Source organism: Symphodus melops (genome assembly GCF_947650265.1).
Source record: "Symphodus melops genome assembly, chromosome: 13".
Lineage (NCBI taxonomy): Eukaryota > Metazoa > Chordata > Actinopteri > Labriformes > Labridae > Symphodus > Symphodus melops.
In genome coordinates this window covers 2,460,516-2,487,979 of record NC_136703.1, presented here as the reverse complement: position 1 = coordinate 2,487,979, position 27,464 = coordinate 2,460,516, and the positions used below count along the sequence as shown (strand labels likewise).

The 27,464-nt window shown below is 43.4% G+C and overlaps 1 protein-coding gene across 1 annotated transcript in view; it reads left to right on the top strand.

Moving 5' to 3' along the window:
- The window catches only part of LOC306833641 (plexin-A1-like), a 258,108-nt gene that overhangs the window by 161,480 nt on the left and 69,164 nt on the right, over positions 1-27,464 (top strand). The window contains 2 exon segments of the mRNA XM_079359035.1: positions 1,252-1,366; positions 17,546-17,746. Of these exon segments, the coding sequence (XP_079215161.1) occupies positions 1,252-1,366; positions 17,546-17,746 (316 nt within the window).

Genomic DNA, 27,464 nt, shown 5'->3' with positions numbered 1-27,464 from the left:
AACTTAAACGACCTCAAACCATTCAAACAAACTTTTCTTCCACTATTGTCATAATTATTATTATATTTTACGTGGCATTGTTTGAATGTGCATATATTCATAAAGCCGTCTCGGTGTGTGTGTGCCGCCGAGTGTTATATAAAAACCAGCTTATCATGGTGCACCAGCTTAGTTCAAGAAGCCTCCCAGCAAGGAGAATAAGAAGAGGAGAGTGTGCATTTTAGTTTCTCTCTCTCTCTCTCTCTCTCTCTCTCTCTGCCCCCCCCCCCCCCCCCCCCCCTCGGCCTCGTCGACAGCTGGAGTCAAGTCTTAATGCACCACGACACGGTCACACAATGTGATTCCTGGAGATTTGGGCATAAACATTTGATGTTCTGCGTCAGCGCTGATGTGTCCACAACCGGGCCTGTCAGTGTGTCATACTTGTCCCCGTGTTTCTTCTCTTCCTTTACTGTTCCGCCTGAGAACGTCGTCCCCAATCTAAGATGAATTCAGGTCATACAGTAGGAGCTGCATTTCCATCAGTGGACTTTCATGCTGCTCTACTCGTGAGGAAGGATTCTGAATGAAAGTAGCATGTTTGTGAAGATTTCCTCAGAGATACTTGAAGGTTTAGGGGGCAATTTTATTTACAATGAATATGTTAAAGTGGCTACACATCAATTTTTATTCATCCTTTATTTAAGGCTGAAGTTGTTGGCATGCTGGCTTGAGTTAGAACACCACCTGTAAGTCTTCTATTAAGAACAACAAAGGTTAATTTAATGAATGAGAAAAGTGGGAGTCACGATGAAACACTGAGGAACATGGGGAGGTAGACATACCAACTGAGGCCTCGTCCACACGTCCTTGTGCGTTTGAAAAAATAATCCCAGCCACACGCTCAGTTCTCAAAAACATCAATGTGCACATGAAAACTGTTACGGCTTTCATGAGCACAACCTAGACATGCAAAAAAAAATTGTTGTCATTCCTCTGCAGCGACAACTATTTTTTCGAAGTTGTCCATTCAGACAAGTCTGTTCGTCAACATAGCGGGAGAACGACTGTGTAATAATATCAGTACACTGACTCTGCACATCCTGCTGTGGTGTATCGGAATAAAAGCAGCACAGTCAGCTCGAAACTGGAAAAAAAAAAGTGTTTTTGCATATAAAAAAAAAGTTTCACTCTGCAAGCTATTAAAGACAATTCAATTAAAATGATATTTTTAAACTAACTCCTCTTCTGTTTTTACTTCCCTCTCTACAGGTGTCTTTCCTGTGTAAATGGAAACTTCCCCTGTCACTGGTGCAAATATCGCCACATGTGCACCCAGGACGCCAGCGACTGCTCCTTCCAGGAGGGACGAGTCAACACCTCAGACGTGAGTTTTTCAGCCAGAGCGCGCACACGCCACACGCATGCCGTGCACACGTATCCATGAGCACACGTCGTTAAAACATGCTGTCGCACAATGACACAGATTCAGATGCAAAGCGACACACTAGCTGGTATTAATGGATGTGCAAACACCTCACAGAGTTGTCTGTATGGCGGCAGAGTAATGTCGCTGATGCAGCTGGGACCTGTAAGCATTTGAGTGTGGGTACATGCGAGTGTGTCTGAATGAACGGCGCTCTGAGTGGCCCAGCAGCAGCTGTTCTACTCCAAGCAGCGCTGGATTTATTCACTTATAAACAAGTCGGGGTGAATGAGTATGCAAATGACAGTGTGTACCGTCGTCCCGAATGTTATATCGGCATGAAAAGCTTCATCAATCTGTGAGCCTGCACTCTTACACAGTCCCTTTTCTCTCTGTCTAACTTACTAAACCTCATTGTCCCCTGAAATACACGGAAATTCACTCTAAAAAAAAAAACACAAAACAAACCTTTGTGTCATCTAAAAGCTCCAATTAACATTGGAACCTCTAAACTTTTTGTTGTTCAGCCAGGAAGTACGAGTGCCTTTCAGTTGTATGCAAACTGACAGGAGACTTTTTGAAGATTTGTTTTTCCTTATTTCCTTATTGAGTCCTTTGGAGTGTGTTTTATCATCCTTCCTCTCTTTGTTTTTCCTCTCGGTGACGTGACTACTGTGAAGGTGGAGAAATCTTCCTTTGCTGCTCAGAGTAAATTCAGGGAAACAGATGCGAGAGGTCCCTCTTTCTGCTCGCTTCCCTAACCTTTTGTTGTCTTGACATTTTCACTCGGTCTTTCTTCTTTTCTGAGCCAGTTATAATAAAACAATGGAAGCAGGAAGAGTCTGTTTCCAATTTGCCGTCATATGTGTATTTTAACGTTGTATTAAAGGGATTAAATTAGTTTGCAAATTCAGCCCAATAACTCTACGTGTGCGTGTGTGTGCGCGTGTGTGTGTGTGTGTGTGTGTGTGTTGGGGTTGTCAACTGACTCCACACACCCTGTCATCACATGTTACTCCCTCCTGTAAACACACCAGCCTGACATCCGTTCCCATCTTGTTCGTGAATTCGTCCTTTTTTATTCTTTTTTTTTTTCTTTTCTTTTTTTCAGCTCTCCATCTTTTAATGCAGCGTTGCCACGGCAACCGAGACACTTTAAATGTCAGGAGTGGTTTGCTGAATTCTGATAGACGCACGCACACACGCACCATCATTCTGACATGGCCTCGTGGTGACAATAACTCAGCAGACTTTAGGTGTTTGATTAGAAATAATGGATAACATGTAGACTGTTTAAAGACATGTACAGGTTTATTCAGTACATATAAGCTGTTCTAAATTACTATAAACTCGCTCCAGTTGATTGATTAAGTGGTAGCTAGAAAGAGGCTGTAAAGGCAGCAAAATAATTGTGTGAGTGCAAACACATCTGAACACGGCCTGTGCACTTAAGTGCTTGTTTTTCCTCGTAGTGCTTTCACACTTGCACAAGAATCCTCATAAACTGTTGAGCTGTGCGTGGTTTTTTTTTTCCTGCAGAAAGTCTCAGTGAGCTGATGTGAGAATGTAGCAAGATGTTTTGAAGATACAGTTTATTTACAGTTTATTTTATTTATTAAGATATTTTTACATTTTTAAGGATATTTGAGAGCTTCATTGGCCAAAGAAGAAGCACTTTAAGAGGACAGACTTTAAGCGAGCACTGGAGCAGATATATCGTCAACACAGCTGGTTTAGGCAGCTGTGTGCAGAAGCTTTTGGAGCAATTCCAGCAATTAGTGTCACGACCCAAAAATATGTTTAAAAAAGTTTTAGGAACTGCAGAATTCCCTTTAATAGCTGACGGCAATATTTGTTGTCAACATTTTTCTGCTCCAGTCTTGATTTTTATCCCATTTGCAAGTTTGTTACTCCTGCTGAAAGCAGTATTGCCCAACTCTGCTGCCCGCCTGCCCCCCCCCCCCCCCCAGTTGTGTCATTAGCAGTATGTTGCCAAAGTGATTGAATTCACACTACACTGGTTATCTTCCCAATAGGGATGTGTCATATTTCTCGAGGCTGACTTCACTTCATATCTGATCAAATTCATGGCATCTGCAAATATGTGCCAAAGGTACATCACACAAAAGTACACTTTACACGCCAGCATGTGGAAGAAGATAAACACTTCTCTATAAATCGTGCTCCCTTAAAGTAAATACAATTCTGTGTTGCCGCTCCCTGGATATGTAAATGTATATAAATCAGCTGTGTTGTGACAGCAGATAAACACAGAGGCCTATTAGGGGCGACCAGGCAGAAAATTGCCAGAGTGGCAGAAACACCTGAGAAGACCACGAACAGAGATGTGTGTAAACACAAACAATGAGAGAAACAAACAAACACATTCTCTCTGCTTCAGTGACGTCGGGCTGATGGAGCGCACTGGGACGACGTCGGGTCTTGAGCTTTTAGTTTCAAATGACTTCACATTGGATGACTAAAGCTGGGCGTAGCCTCGAGCCTTTTAGCCTGTTTTTGACCCGATTTTAGAGTCACCCCTGGAATTTCCAATTTTTCACACATGATCGGCATGACGGCAGATCACCACCTGATCAGCTGTTTGATATTTTGGTCGTATCACTGCACTGCACTGCACTGCACACACTCGCACAATGAGAGCAGAGCCACCAGTCGATTCCCGGACTCCAGGATTTTACCACCTGATTTAACCTGCGCAAACAGACAGTGACGGAGAGTGTCTGTAATCACCATGGCAACAGCAGGCATGCCTGTGACACCCCCCCCCCCCAATATTCATCTTCTTTACTCATTGAGTGAAGGCTCTCAGATTATGCCGATAATCATACGATGTGAGCGCTGCAGCCTCCGATAAAGAGATGGGCTTTTCCGCTAAGCCATCAGTGCCCCTTTGCAAATGTTTTGCTTGATAATAATCTTGTATATTCATGTGAATCAGAACAACAGCTGGATGAATAAGGAGGCGAAAAATGCCTGCAGACTAACTTCTCAGCCCTCGTGCAGGCCATCTCTCCTCACGCTGATCCAGTGTTTGGTTCCTTTTTTTTTTTGTACACAGACTGTTGAAGTGAATCGACCATTCTTAAAGTTTATTTATTCAAGAATTTTAGAAAAATGTAGTCTCTGGATTTATTTGGGTCTGATGTGTTCATTAAGAGGCAGCCTGAGTGAAGTCATCTGAATCTGTCAGAGGGAGTGCTCATTACGGGCCAGAGCTTGTTCTGCATCAGCCGTTCTCAAGCTGTTTATTTCACTTCCCAGGCGCTGACCTTTTCGAAAGTGCAACTGCAACTTACCCACTCTGAATGTTCTTGTTTATTGTTGCTTCTCGGCTCCTCTCCTTCTTTCCTTCACTTACCGTCTTCATCCTTGTTATAGTCCAACTTTTTATCTGGTCCTCACATCTATCTCAGCCCTCCCCCTTTCTTCATTTCCATCCTTCCCTCCTTTTTATCCCTCTCTCCCTCCTTAAGAAGCCTGACCTCCTTACATCTAGTAAAACACAGTAGGTCCATGATGCATTGCTGCTGCACAGAGGATTGAAGTGGTGGCTTTGTAGCCCAGCCTCATTGATAATCATTAGCAGGCCGTGTTCGCCTCCAGATGAACAGAAGGTGAATATAGATATGCGGATCAGCGTTAGCCTCCGTGCTGCTAATTAGAGGATGAATCACCATGATGAGTGAGTTGGTTAGACGCTTGTGTGTGTCTGTCGGGTCACCTCGCTGCTGCAGGCCAACAGCCAAAGGACTCCCACAGTATCACTGCTCATAGACTACCACGCACCTCGCCAGCCATCTCCACACACGGGGGTTTCATTTCTGATCTCCAGCCCTCTTCTCTCTTGTTCACCCACTCCCTCATTCCTTCAACAAGTCAATTAGCAGAAGCCAGACACTCTCTCTTTTCTCCCTCAGCTGAGGGTGTCAGAGTTACAGCTGGCTTCCTTTGTTGCCGGTTGCTGCAGCTCAGGCTGGTGCACAGCTCGGAGTTGCCCAGCTCGGGGGCTCTGGGTCTGGCACAGAGCATGCTTCCCCTCTCCCTCTGGGTCTCTCTGGCTGGGGGAGGCTGCCTGCCACTGATAGACTCAGCTGTGTGTGTGTGTGTGTGTGTGTGTGTGTGTTAATTATTCAAAGTGTATTAAAGCTTAAAGATGCATCTCCAGATGCCTCTCTGATCGTTGGCGTGTTTAATGGAGAGAGACAGATGAGATGAGAAGCGAAAGGTGGAGCATCCACAAAAGCTAATGGGAGGAGGGCGGCGGTGGCCTAGTTGTGAGTGAAGAAGCACGCGCGCTCAAACAACCAGGGGCTTCATTTGCAAAACTGCGTGCACAGTGAACATTAAAAAAAAAGAAAAAAAAAAAGCATTTTTCAAAGCGTAACTCTTGCACAGCTAAGAGTGAACTTCCCATTATGCATGTTTTTTTTTTCTTTTTGAATAAAATTGAGTCACACAAATCTCACATCTGGCCTCAGTTCCACTGCGAATGATTCGGTTAATTAAATGCATATAAATTCAATTCCCTGACATTACCTCTGATAACACTTTGATAAGAAGCTTTTTTTTTCTTCTCAAGAAGAAGTTCAGAGGACAAAGTAGGATAAATAAATTCAGGGTCAGAATGCTTTTAATTGCAATGACAGATTGCAAATGCGTTGCATTTCTCCAGAGTCCCTGAGAGGCTTCCTTTATTCGAAAAGCTGGCATGAGTTTTGTTTACATATATAGTTGATGCTAATATGACTGGACCTTTTTGTCTTATCATTTTTAAGTAGAACAAGCTCTTACCTCATCACCACCAGACACAGTTGACTTGGGTGCAGCTTGGGTCGAACACAACACAACAAGACGCTCACCGATTGGTTCAGGCTGACCAGTAACTCCTCTATGAAAATTCATATAATGAAGATTCACTGCTGCTTCTTTTTTTTTAGTTTCTATACCTGAACCTCTGAAGTGATCTTTTCTGTAATATTATTAAACACTTAAAGTGTCTGAAACTTTCTGTGTCTTAAACAAACCCTTGTGTTAGCATAAAATATATATATATATATATACGTAACAAGAGTCGAAAGATTTGAACTTTCAGTAGAAATAGGAACAATGTAGGAAACATTTAGTATGAGGAGCGCTGTTTGAAATACTTGAGGCAGAAACAGGAGAACAAGAAGGACAGATTAAAAGAGAATGAATGATTACACACAGAGAGAGACGTCAGAGTTGGAGGGACAAGAGGACCGAAGAAGAGAAGGAGAAAAAAAAGATGGAGCTCGGGAGTATAAGAGAAGGACAGAGGCGTGGGAGGAGGATGCAAGAGATGTTTAACCATTCAGAAGATGAAAGGACACTCGAGGGTCATGACACCAACCGTGCCTCATGTCTCTTTAGCATGTACTTAATAATTCTGTATCATTTATTTAATGCTTTCTGCACTACTTTGCATGCTGAGCTGCAGAAAACCATTGAGTTGCATAATATTTTTGCATTTACAAAGGCAGAACTTCCTCAGTTTTGTTGATAAAAACAGAAAAAATGCAAATCTTACTGATGATTTAGTCCCATAAGTTCTTCATAGTCTGGCTTTAATATATTTGCAGTAATAGCTTCTCCTGCTAAATGCACGTAAATGTTTGGTTTCTGTGATGGACTTGTATCACTTTTTTTCCCTGTCTGAACCCACTTCTCCATCCCGCTGAAGGCTTAATAAACTTCTCTCCACTGTTGCACTGAAGGCACATGGGTAATCATATGTGGGAAATTAGTTTTGAAAGAGTTTTGATGGTGCTCACTGTCTCAGTGGATAAATTTAATGGCCATCAAACTTTTGAGTGCTTCACTGAGGAGGAGTGACGGGGGAATTAACTGTGCTATCATGCTCTTCAGTCCATTGTTCTGCGCCAACATAGTTCTGTGCTTTTTTTTATGTCTGCAAACTTCACTCATAGAAGATTAGATATAGTCAATGCCAAAGGCTTGTAAAGCAGAGGTGTTGCTGTTGTGGTATACAGAATGAATACGTTTATACGGGTGAAATAAAAAATGGAGGTAACTCCTCAGAACTAGAATTTAATTTACCGAGTTCTGGCAATCATCAGCTGCAAAAAGGTACGAACTGGGCGGTGGTGGCTTTGAGCCCCAGCTCCTGCAGCATCTTGTCTGAAGTGTTCTTGGGCAAGACGCTTAACCCTCAGTTGCTCCTGCTGCTTCGTCAGTGGAGTATGAATGTGTATGAATAAGTCATTTCTTATTGCAGCCTCTATCATGTGACCTGTACAGTGTTTTAAATAGTCAGGAGATGAAAAGAGCTTTCCTAGCTGAAGGCCTTTTTCCATGTAGCATTCATGCACATGAGAGGTACATGGCACCGCTTTGTGTTTTACATGATCTTTGTTGATAACGATGTTGAGAGGGTTCCTCACGAGACGGGAAAACATGCCAAATTTTGCCTTGATGAAAACGTTTTCTTCAGTTTCCAGAAGAAGATCTGTTCGATTCCGAAACTCCACTTTGGGCAAAAAGTTACGTTTTCGACTCAGCATTTTCTTACGTTATCGGCCAGTTATTACATTTTGGGTTTTCTTATTTCGGGCTCTAAAAACTTAATTTGAAAATAACCAAACTGATTTCTTTAAATGCTTTTAAATCCAGGCTGAGATCACATTAGACGATCTCCCGCACGTGTAACTGTTTTTTTAAAACTTTAATGGCTTTTAACTGTGTTTTATTATTTTAATTGCCGTCTATCTGTTGTGAGTCTAATTTCTGCAGGACTCCTTTGAAAAAGAGGTTTTCTAACCTCAATGGGACTTTTCCTGAATAAATAAAAGTTAAATAAAATACATTTTTATATGACTTCTGGTAAAGCTGTAACAAACCCAGTGTGTTTATGTTCGTGCATTCATGTGCATGCCAGAGTCTCGGTTAATAACAGCTTGAACTCTTTCTGTTTTATCTTTACTGTATCACCCTTCTCCCGCCTCTATGCTCCCCGTGGTGAAGGTAGCGAGGAGTGGGTGGACACTCCAAAAGGCTTCCAGCACAGTTCAAAGGGTCTTTCATGGAACAGAGTAGCTTCCTAGTCAGGTGCCATGGGGGCGCATGCCCTCCTTCCACCTGAGACTGTACGACTGAGGAACTCGGGTCATTTGAGCAAAGTAGATGAAAAGAATGTTCTGCTGGAATGAAGCACAGGGGATGAGTCGCATATCTGGAATAAAAGATGAAAAAGGTCTCGTAAAAGAGGAAGCTTTCAAAGTTTGTGGCCCCAGTGAATTTGCATACAAGACGCCGAGATCGTGTTTGTTGGGAAGTTGGCTGTGTTGCCTAAACTTTCCGAACCGACAACCTTTGGGACCAAGTCGCTCACTCCGTGGTTCCAACTAATAGAGGAAATAAACCCAAATGCATGAAGGCAGACGATGAGGAAGTCTGGTGTGTTTATCTTGGGTTTTATATTGACCTTGGAAGGTTGGCTGAGACGCTGTTGGGTCTCTTATTATTCACTGGGTCAGGGTCTAAACTGGGTTGAGTCTGTTTTCGGTTGGTTCCCACATGGCAGAGAGCACATTTTCCTCTCACAAGAAGAAACCGAATTCATGAAATTTTAATCCTGCGGGCTGACACAAGAGAGCACAGGGACGTTTTTAGTGAGGCCATCGTGAATAGCTTCTTGTTATCTGTCATGTATTATCTACCGTGTCGCCCTCAGAAATACACACCCACAATACAGACTGTGTATTTTTAGAGAATCCTATCGATCCACTAGCTGATGCTTATCAGCTACATCCTCCTCCACTTTGACCACCTAGACCTGATAACATCCTGATACACACACTATCGCACTTCGGTCATCAGAGATACCACACAGGGCAACGCTATTCTAATGGAGACGTGTGATCAAGAGCTCTCCAGAGTCGGAGGAGGGGAGGGGGGGGGGGGGGGTCTTTTCCCGGCAGGCACAATTTCTATTCTGTTGCTTTACCAAGAACAAACTTGAACTGTCGGACAGCTGAAGGTTAGCTGATGTAGGATAAATAAAAAGATGCTTTTCCTTTCAAGTCATTGTGTTTGTCATGAAGACTTGGACGTTGCCACTCGTTGGTTTATGGAGTACGGTTTTAAAGCCTTGAAGCCTTTTTGCTGCATCAGTCTCATTTAGTTGGAGCCTTTAAACCTTTAAAATGTTATCAAATAAATAAGCACCATACACCTGCATTCTTTCAAATGGCCAGCACTGCTTTATTGGATCTGAGTTTGTGCCCTTTGTTTGACCTTTTTTACTGAACATAAAGAGACACACAGAGCTGAAGGTGCAGGCAGACACTTGGGAGACGCTGGACACCGAGTTTGTGCTCGTACAGAAGAGCGGAGAAAACTGGATGTCATGATGTAGAGCTTTATAAATTTCCCTGTTATGACCTTCTAGTGTTTTCTGTGGAGTTAGAGAAGACAGACACACAGAGATAAAAAAATAAAAAAAGTTGTTGATGAAGAGGGAGAGAAATAGAGTAGGAGAAAATGTTTGAGATCTATATAGATACTGGCTTATGAGCTGTCTCTGGGATGATTGAATGGAGAGATCTATTGGCATTACGAGCAAAGAGTCATCGCACACTGCTGTGGTGTTTGTGTGTGTGTGTGTGTGTGTGTGTGTGTGTTAGATTTATTCTCCAGGGTTTAACTATATTAATGTCTAAAACTGAGACATTGCTCAACAAATGACTCTTCCTCTCTCCTGGGAGATGTGGTCATCATATCACGTCTGTATCTTTCGGTATGTGCGTCTGTGTGTGTGTGTGTGTGTGTGTGTGTGTGTGTGTGTGTGTGTGTGTGTGTGTGTGTGTGTGTGTGTGTGTGTGTGTGTGTGTGTGTGTGTGTGTGTGTGTGTGTGTGTGTGTGTGTGTGTGTGTGTGTGTGTGTGTGTGTGTGTGTGTGTGTGTATAAAAGCGCTGGTCGATGGGGTCTTGCCCCCTCCTTTCTGAAACGGTTCATTGGACTGTAACGTTAATCCCTCGGGACGTAGACACTGTGGTGACCCCCCCCCCGACACTCGCACACATAGACAAACACACACAGCCTCTCTTCATCCATCATACTCGGAGGCTGTCAGTGCCTCAGCGAGGTGCTGACGGCCAGCTAGCCAATCAGGGCTTTTGCCTCGTTTCTGACATCACGATAAAGGGGTGACTCTGTTTTTTGATAGGAGGTACTTCAAGGAAACGGAGGAACATAGATGATGAGATTGTTTTAAATGTGTAAGAGCTTTATATAAATGAGGGAGAAGAAGCAATCCAATTTCCTGAATCCAGTTAAATCGAAAAAGACTGCAGCTTTGACGATCCTCCACTTTGACTCTGCTTGACTTGAAGAGGCACAATCCTCTCATTATGCCTTTGTGTAACATCCTGATTCTTTAGAGTGTAGTGACAGCCAGTTTTGCCTCGTTTCCCATCATGCTTTATGCTAAATGGTTTGTTAAATGTGTTGTTTTTTATCTTGGATCATGTTGGTCGTTGTCATGCTGATGTCAGTATTCTTTAATGCCGTTAGATTTCAAACATAGTTTTTAATTTGAGTGAAAAGCTGATTATGATTCTTGATGATCGTCTTGCAGGAACTACAGTGAGACTCTAAAGTTACCGTGTGACTCATAAAATGTGTAACACTCGAGAGGAAGTTTTGTTGTTCTGTGTGTCAGAGACGGTTTGATTCGTTGGCCTTTTTTCTTCCCCTCACACATCACAGTAAAGCAGCTAACGGAGAGTGAAGGATGTGAGCAAAAGGAGGCAGAGGAGGAGAGGAAAGGTAGATATGGAAATGCACTCCTGGCCAGCAGGGATTCATGGCCTCAGGCATCCGACCGCAGCTCGAGTAAACAACAGAGCAGGTAGAAAGCAGAGGGAGGGACGGAGGAATATTCTGCATGATGGATATTAACTGTGGTCAAGTTAAAGGAAATGAACGTGACGTCAGATGCATCTGGTCCATCTAAAACCTCAAGTCTTTCATTGTGCAGCAGATTGTACAGCAATGATAAAAAAAAACATTTTCTTTCATTGAATTTAGACTTTCCTGTTATTGCAGTGGAAATAAATCAATTTGAAAAACTTCCTTTGGTTTCTTTAAAAGTTTTTTTTTTTTTTCACTCACTGTGCAGATTGATTTTTTTTTTTCTTCACTAAAGCTGGCCACACACAAAGATTTGCAAATTTCAACTGAATTTAAAAACCAAAGACATCAGGACATTTATAACATTATAATCCTCCACATGCACACACTTGACGACGTGGCTTGACCGGGAGAAGACAGATAGAAACTTACATCAAACGTCACTTCAGAAGAATGAAAAAAAAAAAGAAAGCTGCAGGACGATGGACGACCTCAGCAGACTTGTTTTGCAGTGAAAAACAGAAAATCGATACGGATGAATTCCTGACTGAAGAAGATGGATCATGTGCAGCTTCACAGAATTTGGCGGTGAGATGTCAGAGTACGCAACATCTGGTTGACAACGCGTCAAAGTTCTCTCATTGGCTGCTGCTCCGTCGGAGGCAGGTTGACTCGGAATCGCAAATATTGAACATGTTTGATATTTAGAGGGATGCTCTGCCTCGATCAGGAGCAGTAAACTAATCGTAGTGACGCCACTCACTTGAGGAGTCTGCGGACAAATAATCGGATCCAGGTAATATTTCAAACGTTTCTCTGAAGTTTAGCCTGAGGGTTCTGTGCAGTGTTTAGTCCTGCGCATGCTGGAAGCAGCTGATAGAGATTTAACATTGCAAGTAAGGAAGGCTAATTTCTTTCTTTTTTTTTTTTATTTCTTCATCCGAAGGCTTTCCTCCCCACCTTTGATCGCAGTGTGTGTGTATTTGGCCCCAAGGCTGCTGTAAAACACTCCACCGGCCTAAGACTGCACCGTCTCCGAGCACAGAGCCAGAGGGCAGGATTTAGCTTGTGATCACGGTGTGTGTGGAGTGCAGGAAGAATGTGCATGTGTTGGGTGTGTGTGTGTGTTTTAGTCTATCTCGTTGTTACAAGGATTGGGGTGTGTATCAGTGTTTCCTTTGAGGAAAATTGTTTGGTAATAAGCGATGTGTACGACTCCCATGATGCAGCGCTCCGCCCCTGCCTTGGTCTGATGGGATCTTGACCTCCTCCGCTCTCATCCCCCTCTTTAATAAATGAATCTACGGCTCCCAAGATCTTCTCTCCTCACCTCTTCTTACCCTTTCTTATCCCATGCTTTATCTTACGCTCAGCCTCTGCATCACTGACGTACAGTGGACTTCATTTATAGCTCAACATAGCAGTTTTTACCGAAGTCCTGAGAGCATTCAGTAAGATAAAAGGACGTCCGGGGATGCTTTTGTATTTTCTGTCCTGTATTTGTTGAGTAAATGTTTTTGAGAAAAGCATAAACGCTTTCAGTAATGTTTGGAAAACTGGAGCATCTTGCTTTAATGCATATTACATTAACAAATAAAAAGAATTAAAAAAAACACTTACACATCCCTAAGTGGTGCTGGGTCCAAAATGAAGTGAGGATAAAGAAGCAAAAAAAAAAATCCCCACACCAAGGAGCGACCGTTTCAGGATTAATGAACACGTATGGAGCCAACACGCTCTTCCTTAGACTTCACAAAATCTTTTTAAAGGTAAATTTTGTGGCTTTTTCGGCCTTTACTTTAAAAATAGGACAGAAGATGGAAACAGAAATTGGAGGGAGAGACAAGTGGGACAAGAGTCCACAGTTCAGATTAAAACCTGTAGCCTCCACACATGGGGCATGTATGCTAACCACTAGGCTATCAGTGCCCATGAGTAAATATACGTAAACATGCAAATGATGCATTTTGAATGCAACCCTAAAATTTGAAATCACAGATTCATTTTTGTATTTCAAGCCACATTTTCAGTAGCTTTCAGGCTTTTATAAATGTCTTTTCCAGCTGTTCTTTAGACTTAAGACTCGTGAATAAAAAGTCAAATACATCAGAGTTGCAGATTGGATTACCTGAAGTTGCCTCTCTGTGTGTTTCTGCAGCAGTTGTGGGACTGTAGTTTTACCAGGACAACAAATGAGAACCACAAAGTGTGACTCAGAGGAAAGTTATGTTGGGAAAGAAAAGGAGGCAGCTCAGTTCCTGGACGAGATAAAGATGTAAAATAAAGCAACGACAATGAGACGGATAGAAGAGAAAGAGAGGGAGAGAAAAAAAAACAGATCAGGTGAAAGGAAGAAAGAAAGTGAGCGCGGGGATTAGAGGAATCCCTCAGGTAGAGGAGATTGTTGGGTCTCATTGTGTAGAACTGCTTCGCTATCTGATGCAGACTTCGCTGTGACACCTGTCACCACTCCTAATGAAACATCTCCCACAATCCTCTGCTCCTGGCTCTTTTGTCCCACCCCCCTGGCTCCTTTATGTCTCTGAGTATGTGTTACCCTTTCTCTTCTTCTGTTCGTGCTTGTGAGTCTTTGTGCTTTAGATGTAGGTTTCTCTGCGTGGGTGTGGGATGCTTTTATGTGTGTGTTCATGCATGTGCGTGTTGTGCATATAATCATGCTTCTCAGAGGAATGTGCTTTTTATCCTGACTCTGATGCATCAGTAATAAGAGAGGATGTGAGCGTGTGTTGTTGAAGCAATAGGCCGACGAGTGTGCAGCAGAGAGGCACAGATGTGAAGTGGTCTAAGTGCGTGTGTGTGTGTGTGGGTGTGTGTCTGTGTGTGTGTGTGTGTGTGTGTGTGTGTGTGTGTGTGTGTGTGCAGCCAGGCAGGATTTCTATGCCACTCTTTGAGCGGATGCTTGAGCTCAGTCCTTCCAACATTAACAATGACTGTTACTTCAGAGTGGATACTCTCATGAAAATATCGAGCTACACACACACACACACACACACACACACACACACACACACACACTTTAAAACACACACTCCTTTTCCCTTTTTCCTTTCTGGGCATCTTTAGTCCTGTTTTCCATTTTATTAGAGGCTAGAAGCAGTTCATTAGCGGTCTGTCGCCATCTGTGAATACTCTAAACTTTGACTGTCAGCCTTACTAATTGACAATCTGCTTCACTGGGCTCACTGGCATTGATTTGATCCCTTCTTCGTCTGTCTTTTCCTCGTTTCTCTCATCCACCTCCTATTCCTTCTCTTTTACTGCAACTTGGCTTCAACACTATCCTGTTAAAATCTCTGTGAATGTGAGCTGCCAACTGGGAGAAACCTGTTCATCTGAGCCTCACACTGTTAATTACATGTAGGAGCTTTCACATTATCTCCCACTGTGGTTGTGAAATGAACTGACTCATTGGCAAACATGGCAGTAAAGTTATTCTTAGATAATTTTTCAGTTACTAATAAACCCCCCCCCCCCCCCCCCCCCCCCAAAAAAAAAAAAAAAAAAAAAAAAAATCGACTTCCAAAAAAGCAATCAGTATGTATTTGTACTGAGTGGAAAACAGCCTGCACCTGGTGCCTTTAAACTGAATAAATGTTGCTTATGAAGGAAACCCTTCTTGCCCAGTTAAGACCATTGACTGTGTGAAACATGAATGTCGTCTCAGTGATATCATCATCTATTGGCTTTAAAAGCTCAGTTTTAAAGCCCAATGGTGGCAGTCGCAATATTGGCAATGCTGTCACCAGAGAAGCAGACATGAAGGTGGAGCCTTCTCACAAACAGCTACAACACGCCCACCTGTCAGTCACGCCCATAATTATTTCATCATTCTGAACCTTCATATAGTGTGTGTACCAAGAAACACACACACACACACACTGCGGTAATCACAGTTATCACAGATTTTGAAATGCAGATAAACCTTTGTACCAATCTAATAGCATGATTATGGTTTACTTAACGCTACTCTAAGTGGAATATGACTTAATTCACAAGTTGTAGCTTTATGTTTGAATGGCCTTTGTGCTCGTTCACTGCGACTCAGGGAGCATACTGAACACACATTAGTGGGTAAAACTTGTTCTGTGGTAATTACAGCCAGAACCAAACTGCTCGCTACGAGATGCTAACAGCCCACTGTGCTTGTTTCCATCCTGGTTGTAGAGTAAGGAGAGCAGGCACATTAACCCGAGCTAGAACAAGCTAGTAGCGTTTAGCTGCGTTACAGTTTCACCATGTGACCGGCATCAAAGGCCAAAATATGAATAATTCCTTTTACTGACTGGTGACTTTAGTCGACTGAACGTCATCATTCTAGTACGCACCAAACGCACAAATCTATATTAAACATTTAGAGCTGCAGTGCTTCTGAAAAGCAATTTTTAAAGTTTCTATTATCTCCAAATAACCACTTCTTTTACCTTTCCAACCTTCACCCTGTATATGCCCTCAGTGTTTTTGGGAAGAGAGAGTGTGCATTAATGGGTTTAAAGGGAGCGGAGGTGTCTCTCGGTGCCATTATGTCCAAACCTCTCTCTCCCCTCTGTATCCTCGCCACCGTTCCCAGGCCAATCTGTAAGTCATTACCGCTGCTCCATTAGACGGCACCTCTGCAAGGCACAGGCTCTTATTGAGAGTGTGTGAAGCAGCTGCCTTGGTTCAAACTTTAGGTGCATTCCTGTTAATGGAGGGATACAGTTACCGCTCATTTTGAAATGCAGATAAACCTTTGTACCAATCTAATAGCATGATTATGGTTTACTTAACGCTACTCTAAGTGGAATATGACTTAATTCACAAGTTGTAGCTTTATGTTTGAATGGCCTTTGTGCTCGTTCACTGCGACTCTGGGAGCATACTGAACACACATTAGTGGGTAAAACTTGTTCTGTGGTAATTACAGCCTTTTCTGGTATTGCAAAATCCCTTTTTGTGTCTAATTAGACCACATAAAGTATCTTCCTAAGTCGCAGCCTTTTTACAACACTTAGTTGAAACAAGACTTTTCTGTGAACAGTAATTCCACATTTTGAAACATCAATTAGAAAGGCGAACTAATCCTTTGTTTGCAGTCTTTCTTGACTCTTTTTCAAACATTTATCCGTTACTATCAATGAACTGGAACATTCTGTATTTGAAAACGTTGGTTCATCAGGAATAAAGACTTTTAAAGCGAACATTATTTAGATTTTTTCTTTTTAACAGTGGAGATACTTTCAATGTATTTGATGTAAAACTAACACTCTGATTTGGCATTTACATGATTATTTCCTAAAGTGTTGCCTCATTTTTATATTTTTCTACTCGTGTAGGATCGATGGCACGCATACTACAGACTTGTTGAATACGGTGAAGCATGGCTTGCTGCTGACAGCTGCGTTTCATCTCGTGACTTGCTAACAGCTGTGAAGCTCGACCAATTAAAACGCAGTAAAAACCATTGTGTCAGCCAAGTTTTTTTTTTGGTGATAGAAGAGCGGCGAGAATTAGCTGAATTGAGGCGCTGACCCCTCAGACATCTCTCTCTCTCTAATCCGTTAAACTGTAGCTGTTAAACAGTACAACAGTGAAGCATTAGCACCGTCCGTGCTCCTAAGAGACGCTGCTGCGGGCTCTCAGCTCTGTCCACGCTGAAAGAATTAGAATATCCTTTTGCTGCATTCATTTAGGCAAAAACATCCCTAATATCCGTAACAGCCTCATTAATACAGTGAAGGGTTTGATTCTGAAACGGCTTGTGCTCATTTTGACAAGTAACTGCCACAATTAATATTCAGCGGTTCGTAAATAGGACACGAGTTGATCCTCGAGAGTGTTGATAATTTGTGAGCGGAGGTTTTGGGCTGCCTCGTTCTTCAAGCACAGTCTCGATTGAGAACAAAGGAGACTGAAAGGCGTCCTGAATCATGTGTTTATTTGGAAGGAGGCTCAGGGGAGCAAAACCAAAAAAGCATTCACAGGCATTTGTTGACGTACAGGACATCTGGTACGCCATGGCTCTGTTGGGGGACACAATTTAAAGTTTTCAATTTGGAATAAATTGTATTGTTGAATATATTTATTTGTTTTCCTGTCAATGAAAAAAAATGAGATTTTTTTTTCCTGTTATTCTCTCGAAGGGGATTTTGTCCCCAAAGATCAACAGCCGACTTTCTTTTTCAGTCACGTCTTTACATTTCTTTATTCTTGTTTTTTTCTCGTCTCCAGGAGTGTCCTCAGATCCTGCCCTCCACCCAGATCTACATCCCTGCCGGAGTCATGAGACCGATCACCCTGCTGGCCAAGAATCTTCCGCAGCCTCAGTCCGGTCAGAGGAACTACGAGTGCATCTTCCACATCCAGGGCAACATGCACAGCGTCCCGGCTCTGAGGTTCAACAGCACCAGTATACAGTGTCAGAAGACCACGGTAAGACGGAACGTACCCATGTGCAGGCAACACAACACATACTGCTAATCTGAAAATAAATGCACCAAATTATAACATTGGCCATTTTCCTTCCCTGTGCGGAGACTACCACAGCGTAGATTTTGCACAGTAGTATTTAAACCAGGCTTTAAACTTCCAGAGGCTTTAATGTCCTCTGTAGAGGTCTTTGTGATCAACTGACCACCGTCTCAGCCAATCCTGATCTCCTCGCTCTGACCAACCCTGGCTGTTTAATCTGCAGGCATGAGCTCAGTTCAGGACAGCCGTACCGCTTTAATCATCAGCTGCAGTGTGAAATACCAGCTGTGATGGATCGGTGTGGCAGAGACTTGAAGCTAAGGTGTACAGCCACAGGGACTCCATGTCTCCAAGCTCACTCTCTCTCTCTCTCTCTCTCTCTTCATTCCACTCCTCATTCACTGCCTTTTAGCCCTCAGTCAAACTGTCGCCGCTAATGGGGAGCGACCATTTCAGCAATGTTAATTTCCCCGGCTCCAATCAGGGCATGAGGCAGAGGGGAGGCATTTAAATGACACCAATTATGACTTACTTAACGAGACATATGATTAACATGGGAGCTGCACACATCAGCGCTCAGTCACGATGATAGGTCCAATAGTGAGCCTGTGATGTTTAAAGGCAGCCTGTGTGTGCGTGCGTGCGTGTGTGCTCAGCTTTGGCAGCTTTACCGAGCGCCGTTCCTTCAGCCTGTCACACACTCGTCAGGGGCTCCGGGTCATTTAGTCAGCCGCCCTATTACCGCTGGGCTCGGAAACACATCCCTGATTTGCGGCCACTTGCTGTTTCTGAGCTCTGCTCAGTCTCTCCCCATTCTCCCCGCAAAAAGGAAAGAATGAGCATCAACTATGTGATCCTGGGAGTCGTTCTGCCTCTGATGTTGGATGGTGACATGAACAATAGTTCAGGGGCACATTTCTGAAGTTGACTTCCAGATCGTAATGATGGCTCCCATAGTTCTTTTGTGTTTCAGAAAGGTAATTTTCCGAATATTTATTCACTTGTGTCTCTATAATTGTGTCATGCAAAAGACTATTCTTTTCTATTTGACTTTTTGTTATTTCAGGCTTTTGTCAGATGTGTCCTCGGAGACCTGAGAACTTGAAAGCCTGTTGAAAAGAGAGTGAGCTGCCAAAACTGTAATTGCTGTACACCAAGTTGAACGTGTGAATAATTTGGACAAAGTCAGGCGCAAAATTCTTCTACTACAGAATCTGGAGCCTGACTCATTGGCCTGCATTATCGGTCGACACGGCTCTATTGCAAATATATCAGTATTGGCATGTATGGTCATGTTTAAAACTTTGATGATCATGAGAACTTAAACTTAGACACACGCTTAGATCTGATTGAATGTTCTCTGATTTGATCGTTCCTTCCTTCGTCTTGTAAAATAATCTTTTGCCTTCATTACTTTGTGTGTCATTCCCAGCAGAGGCAAACCCAGCGCACGCATTAGAGCTTTATCTGAACACAATATGGGACAAGCCCCGCCCTGTATTGATCCAGTCATGGACAGTGCATTTTAATTTTCAATACCGAATGATCCTGTGCAGGCAGGAGAAGTGGGAGAGGCGGGGCCTGGGTGCGAATGAGAGATGTGACCCACAAGCAGTCCATGGTAGTAAACAAGGATACAGACGTTCAATAGAGGAGATGATGGTATATAACAATGATGGATCTGTTTTTTCACCGTTAACAGAGACTGCAGTCTGTGCAGTTCATACACTCTCTGGTGAAACAGGGAGCTGTAGAGGAACATTAACTTATATATACAGTCTGTATTAACACCAAGCCTGCCTTCAAAGATGTTCACTTGTGATTTGTTATAACAGCTGGTGTGAAAAGGCTCCATGTTTGACAACGTGCTTTAAAACTATCATTGATTTTAAAGGAACATATCGTGGTTCCATGTCGTAGTTTTCTCAGACTTCACCACACTGTCTGCAGCACATACATGATAGCATGACATCACAGCTGAGCAGACAGTGGTCATAACGCATGACAAGGTTTGATGAGGTTGTTTAATACATTCACACACATTAACGCCTGCACCAGTTCTTCTGCTGAGGATAGAGGACAGACATTTATCTCAGCACATCTGAGTCACTGGCCAACTGAATGGCTACACACACACACACACACACACACACACACACACACACACACACACACATCAACTTCCTCATTTATTTGGCAGAACATGTATGCAGTTTTATTTTGTAAGAGCCAGGAGGAAAAATAGTAAATACAGCCTAAACACAGGTTTAAAGCTGCTGATGAAGCCAGACATGATGGGGATTTTAACTGTGTGTGTGTGTGTGTGTGTGTGTGTGTGTGTGTGTGTGTGTGTGCGTGTGTGTGTGTGGGTGTAAGCTTCAGTCTTTCCAACCCCCCGCTTCTCTCCTCGTCAGGTGGGACTGTGATAGGATCCAATTAAGGGAGCTGTAGATAAAATGATGATGAATTGCAGTGGTGTTGTAGACTGACAGACACAAACACACACAAAAGGCTCTGAAACGAGAGAAAAACAGTGAGCAAAAAGACAAAGAGAGAGCCAAAGAGGAGGTGTGGGAATTAAGAAAAGACAATGACGATGCAACAGAGAGAGCGATACAGAGGGAGAAGAAGAAAGAGAGAGAGAGAATAAAGAGAGACAGAGGAGGAGAGAGAGGCTATAAGCTCAGCAGGCCGGCTGAGGGGGAAACAAACAAATGAGGGAGAAACAGATGGAGGGAGGGACAGTGTATTTGGAATGTAAAAGATGTGCCTGTTTGAGAAAAGTGATGAAAAGGAAAAGAAAATCATGATCCGTGCAAAAGTGAAAGTGCTGAGATTAACCAGAATAACAGAGGGTGGAAGGACGGTCGGGCTAACAGAGACTGGTTACACAGCTTTTCTAGCCATGCACGGTTTTCTGCTCAGTAGCAAGTTTAGTGATGCAATCTTGTTTCACCTTTTTTGACCTGTTGGAAAACCTGCTTGCAATACAGGGAAGTAAACAAGGCCCCAAATTCTACACCTAAGATGCCTTTAAGACACCTGCACACATTTTAAGATCTGGATACCTGACCCAAGGATGCTGGCTACAAAGTCCAATAAGAAAATGGAGTAAGGGATGTTACTTGCTCCTTACTTGTGCCTTTAACTAAATAACGTTGTGGCCTCTTAGACGTGTGCGGTCGGTTCCCTCGCTCTTGACCTTAATTCTTGTTTCATTCTCAGTCAAGATGTTTAATTTTCTGTTTAACAGAGAGATTTTTAAATCCCTTTTTTGGTCGCAAGTCCATCCCTCCTTTTTTTTAACCACTTTTCCTGTTTGATCTCGATCGCAGCTGTCATTGGGTGAGAGGCGGGGTTGCACCCTGGACCTTTAGCCAGTCAGTCACAGGGCTGACACCGAGGCAGAAAACCAGCCACACTCATATCGACACCTACAGGCAGTTAAGAGTCAGCAGTTAACCTAACGAGCATGTGCTGGACTGGAAGCCAGAGTACCTGGACAGAACCGTGCATGTGGAGACTCCACACAGACAGGGATTCGAACCAGGAACCTCTTCACTGTGTCCAGGTCATACATTACAGAACGAGGTGTATTTGAAATAGTTTCATCAGAATGCACAAAGACAACAAAATTAGTTAAGTTTCTGCCCCTGTAAGTCTCTGCCCCTGTAAGTCTGCAGGACGACCTAAAGGTTCCAGGACGATGGGGGGTCCTGGAACACGGCTGTGCAGAGTGTAGGAGTCCTTGTAAAGAGGTTTAGAGCTATGGACACTGGGGGACTATTTGATGCAAGAGTAGAGTTACACTGTCAAACATGAAGGATCAGTGCATGGAGCTTCATACAAGAGCGTTGATGTAGATGAGGTTATTACTCTTGTGTTACACTGTTCTCTCAGCTGCCCACATCTGGAAAAAGAACTCACCTGTGCAGTGAGAGGGTCCCGGATGTGATCCTTTAAAACCACAACGATGCGCTAAATGAAAAAGGTAAAACTGCGAGAGTTGCACCGTTGGATGATCATTCATATTCTCTGTGTGTTTGTGGTTACACACATCCTTTGTACGTTTTTTAAACAGATCTTAACCGTTTTTTGATGCTGAATAAAATGACGAGTGCAGCTTTAGGAGGCTGAGACTTTGAAACAAATGTATATTGGGGTAATTGGTCGTATTATGGGTTTAAATTACCCCACTTACCCTCCACTCTTCAGATACGTGTAAAGAGAAAAAACAGAATGAAAAGGTTCAGCACACAAAGATCCATGTGTGATTGAGAACCTGTATACTTGTGACTATTGTGTTGAGTATTCTCAGCGGGGGATTGTGTGTACATGTATCACAGCTGGCTGCGACTGGGACAGTGGAGTGTAATAAATCACAGAGAAAATTAGCCAGCAGTAGATGTACAGTCATCCGTTCCATCTTACTGTCTCTTTGTGCATTATTTAGCCGCTCTGCAAACACTGAAACATTGAACTTGCATACTCAAATACACCAGGGAGCCAAAGTATGCATGGATGCACACCAGGATGTTCACAGGAAGACACACTCTGGTGAGCGCGTGCACAAACACACACGCATCGCCTGCATCCAAGTTGCATGGAGACGCACTCATTTGTTCATTAAAAAAAACCACGCACATCCATATACACACCCTTCTTCCTCCCCAGGGATTTGGAAGCCCAAACATGGAGCAGACATATGGAGATTCTCCACATGATCTTCTTCCTAATCATGTGGAGCTGACGGAGACTGTGGCATCAGCAGCAACCAGCAACCTGCTTTACATGATTTATTACACTGACACACATAGGCTATCATACATGCGTGTGAGTGTGTGAACTTCCCACTGTAAGTCCACACATCTGGAACTGATGTGCACAGCATCTTTTAGGAAGATGAAAGATGACAGTCTTTTTTTTGTCTTTACAAATTGGTCTAGACTTCAGTGAAGTCTGGACTTTATTACTTTTACAAAAACTGTCATATAGCTCACATACAGTAGACATATGAACAGACACATCTCCTGCAACACAGCCTCTTACATTATTTCATCATGCTCTGACTAGCTAGCTAGCTTACTATATGTTGATAGCAAAGACTGGAAAGCCATTGTTTAAGTGTTTTATACCTCCGTAATGACCAACAGGGGGCGACGCCATTGTTTACAATTGGAGAAAAAAGTAACTGAGGCTGGTGACACACGAGATGATTTTGGGCCCGATTAATCCCTCCTCCATCACCCAACTATCGGGGGGCGAGGCTACAAGGTTTGACACAACCGATTTATCAGTCCAAATAATTCTCAAGTGTGTGTGTGTGTGGTGTCAATACGATTATTGTACTGCGTCCTTCATCTCGGGTGCCTGATCCGGCTGCCTCTGACAGAATACCTGCAGCAGCCAAGGAGAGCGAGCAGACCAGTCATCGTCACCAAGCAGTTAACATGAAATACAAGTGAGCCCCGAGCTGAGTATCAAAGAACAGCAGCTTGTGGAATTATTGCAAAAAACACAGGTGTCTTTATAATGTCTCATGCAAGACATAGATGTCGACATGTGTCCAGATGGATTTTACATGTTCGACCACACAAGTTTCTGTGAGTCTGTTGACCGTTCTCACGGTCCGGTTGAATCGCCTGGAGTGTGCGGTCGGAGGATTTTAATGTTAGAAAAGGATATGAGCTGTCCTTATCTGTGTGGTCTCTCCTGTTTGGAAAAATCGGTTTAGATTTGAAAAATCTTCCAGCCTGTATCCAGCCTCAAACATCAATTAGTAAGGCTTGGAGAGCCATCCATTGTTGGAAGAACAGTAGCATGAAAGCACCACGTCTAAAGCAGATGAAAGTGCTCTTAAAGGAGGGACTGTGTGTGTGTGTGTGTGTGTGTGTGTGTGTGTGTGTGTGTGTGTGTGTGTGTGTGTGTGTGTGTGTGTGTGTGTGTGTGTGTGTGTGTGTGTGTGTGTGTGTGTGTGTGTGTGTGTGTGTGTGTGTGTGTGTGTGTGTGTGTGTGTGTGTGTGTGTGTGTACGCTCTCAGTGTATTTTTACAGTCGCTCAGGTATCCTTCAACATGACTAATTACATGAGGGTGACCTGCTCATGGGCGCGCACACATGTGCACACGCTGCTCCGTTTTCCAGCCGTACCCCTCCTCTAGCAGCCAGCTGCTCTGTTTTGTTAACGTCTGCACTTTTCACTTCCTCAGGCACACACACACACACACACACGCACACACACACACACACACACAACCATATCTATTCATACAATCCATGGAGACATGCAGTCCACGGAGACGATTCATGTAGCGGGAGAATAAACGAGTGCAGGAGCAGATAACGAATGAACCCGAGCCAGCCTGGTATGTTACTGTAATGAGGCCAGGGATGGCTTTGTGCTCACCTTGTACTTTTTTACACCTCCTCCCCTCCCTCTCTCTTTTTTTTCTCCTCTTGTCACCTCTTCTCCCTCGCACTCTTCTCATTCCTCCTTTCCTCCTCAGTACGCCGCTTTGCCCTTATTTTTCCCCATGTTTACACTATTTTCTGCTGTTCTTCTGCCTCCTTCCACCTCTCCTCTCCTCCTTCTTCGTCCTCCATATCTGTCCTTGTCTGCCTTCTAATCTCTCCTCCTCTTCTCTTAACTCCACACCTCTTATTTCCCCTTTATCTCCACTTTAGCTGCCTTCCATTTGCATGCACTCAACTTTCCCTCCACTGTGTCCCCCATCCCTTCCTCCTCTCATCTCCTACCCTCACCCATACTCTCCCCTCTCTTCCCCAGGGGGTCCTACACTATGAGTTGGCTCAGGTAGATTAATTACATGCAGTGACATGGAGGAGCTGGCCAGAGGCTTCAGTAATGAGTCTGATTACTCATCTCCAGCAGCTCCAGGCGCTCAGGGGAGGAAAGTCAGGACGGCAGTCCAGCAGAGAGGCCGCTCAGTGGGGGGGGAGTGACTTCTACCGACAGGGTTCAACCACAGTTTTTTTTAGCAGCAATGCTGCAACTGCATTGAGATGAAAGCTAAGCCTAAAGTCAGTGACATGTTGGTGATCAATAGCTGTGCAAACCGATAGTTCAAAAATGTTCTCAGGGGAAATATTCCAACCCCTCAGACACACCTGACCACATGTACATTAGCTGAAGTCTTTTTCCCCCACACAAGCTGAACATGTAAATACCTAATCACCAGTAGACCAGAGGAATGACAAGTATGGAGGAAATACAGCAAGGAGGCCAACAAGGGGACTCCAGAGAGTGATGGCTCGGAGACCAAATTATCATTGAATGCAGAAAATGTGGAAAATAGAAGCATGGATAATAAATCACAGACGCAGCAGACTGCCAAGATATTTTTTAAACATAGTTTCAGTAAATTATTCTGTTTTCAGTCTGTGAGTAAAAAAAAAAAAAATGGCTCACCGATTATTATTACTCTCTTTATTGGTAAATCCAACCCTTTACCTTTGGCTTCTTCGATCTTTATTTTGGCTTTTAACCGTTTGTTTGTTTTTTTCTGTTCCCTTCATGTTTAAAATTTATTTTTTCCCTCTTTGCATGTAGAGCACTTTGTGAGTTATTTTATTTAAAAATTGCTGTAAATGATATTATTGCATGCTCATTAGCTACAGTTAGATTCGATCCCATTGCAGGTCAAGACGGTGGTTGAACCTTGAACCCTGTCTAGGTCCTTTTAGTTTCTTTCTGATAGTTTAGCTCGGAATAATGACATTAACACATCCAGTCACACACATGACCTCCACATCATCCAGAGAGTTATGCTGCAGGAAAATACAGTACATTAGAGCTCCTCAAGGACGCCCGGAGGAGTTTGGAAATGTTGTAGGGGAGATGAATGTGTGGGGAAACTTGACCCAGCTCCTTGATCAGTGGAAGATGGATGGATGGATGGATATCGCAAAACTTGGCTTTGCTTGAATCAAATCCTCACGAGTAGGAAGTTTCCTTGAAATAGTGGCTGAACTGTCCTTTTAACTTCATTCTTCAGTCGTGTCAAAGTGCCTGCATGTGAAGTCGTGGCCACCACTCTTACTTTTCAATCTCCTTAAAATAGAATTTCAAAGTTCAGAGGTGAGAGCAGAGTAATAAGTAGTGACTGACACCACTGGTGAGATACGTTATTAAAGTGTCGGCTTATCACAGTGCTGTCCTGATGTGACTTCATTACGCTTTTAGGGAGGATTTAATCTAAGACTGCGAGCCTGGTTAACTAATAAAGACTGTTGATAATTTACTCCAACATTATGTAGAATAATGACGATGATGATGATGATGATGATGAAGCTTCGTTGTGTGGCTGTGGACTCTTCATGTTGCTCATTTCGCTCATTACCTTGGAAACGCGCTGTGACACCTGTGGGTTTTTTTTTTCTTTATTCACATTAGCTTCCCTAAAGTCGTCTCTTTTGGTCGACACAGAATTCAAACATCAGGGAAGGTCATCGTGATGAAGCTCATCTCGTGTCCCTTAAATCTTCTCCTGCTGCTGATTCATTTTCACTCTCCATCCTTTCATTGTGTTTTGCAGTGTCCCAAAGTGGTAGCCTCTAAGCCAGTGGGCGCTGCTCGGTTTGACCGGGCGGCACGGGGCCGTGGTGTCACAGTGTGGTTAGTGTCGGCGTTTTAAAACCATGTGACAGGATGAATAAAGCATGATGCGGCAGGCAGCAGGGTGGGAAGGGACTGACAAGGGAACAAGCTCAGCCAGTGTTTTGGTGACGGCAGACAAGTTCAGACCCTTAAAGTTTAATGGAGCCCACACCGCAGAGAGAGGAGTGTGAGCATGTGTGTGTGTGTGTGTGTGTGTGTGTGTGTGTGTGTGTGTGTGTGTGAGCGTGTGTGTGTGTGTTGGGCCTGTGGTTTCTCTGGGGCAAATGCTGCCACACACTGGCCTTTAAACAGTGGGATGTCGTAGCGTTGCTAATAAATTCAACAGCCTCCCTCGTGTGTGTGTGTGTGTGTGTGTGTGTGTGTGTGTGATGGGATCACACTGAACTGGTGGGAAGACAAACAGACCAATCAGGCGCTCCTTTGTGGCGTCAGTGTTTGGTTGAGTCCCTCCGCTCTGGGGAAGCTGACCTCCCAGAATCCTGCGGTTTCGTGGGTCTGTGTTCTTCTCTGTTTCTAAAATGTCTCTATAGACATCCAGACTTCGCACACTCCTCCGTCTGTGGCTTCCTACAATGTCTCCTTTTTCCTGTTTTTCTTCTGCTTGGGGTTTTTGTCCCTTTCGCTGGTCTGAAGATTTCTGGCTGAACAGAAACCTTGACCAGCACTAAGTAACACCAAGTGTTATTCTTAAAACTTTGCCATCATAGTTTTTTTATAAGAAGTCCCAACGCTCCCCTCTAAATTATGAATGGTGCAGTGATGAATGTTTTTTGTATCAACTTCAGAAGAAAAAAGTTTATTCTGAACCTGTCCCAACTTTTCACTGTCAGTACGTCTGCTGACTGTGTCTTCAATACATTCACTGCCAAAGTACTTCAACTGTTCACACAATTTGAACTGGCAACCAGTGCATGGTTAACATTTTGATTTCTACGTTTATCCCTCAATCTAAAGAACTGAGTACCTGCAGACCCAGGAGGGAAAACACTTCCTGTCAGAGCTCTCAGATTCTTTATGATATCAGTTCGTTTTTTCACGACTT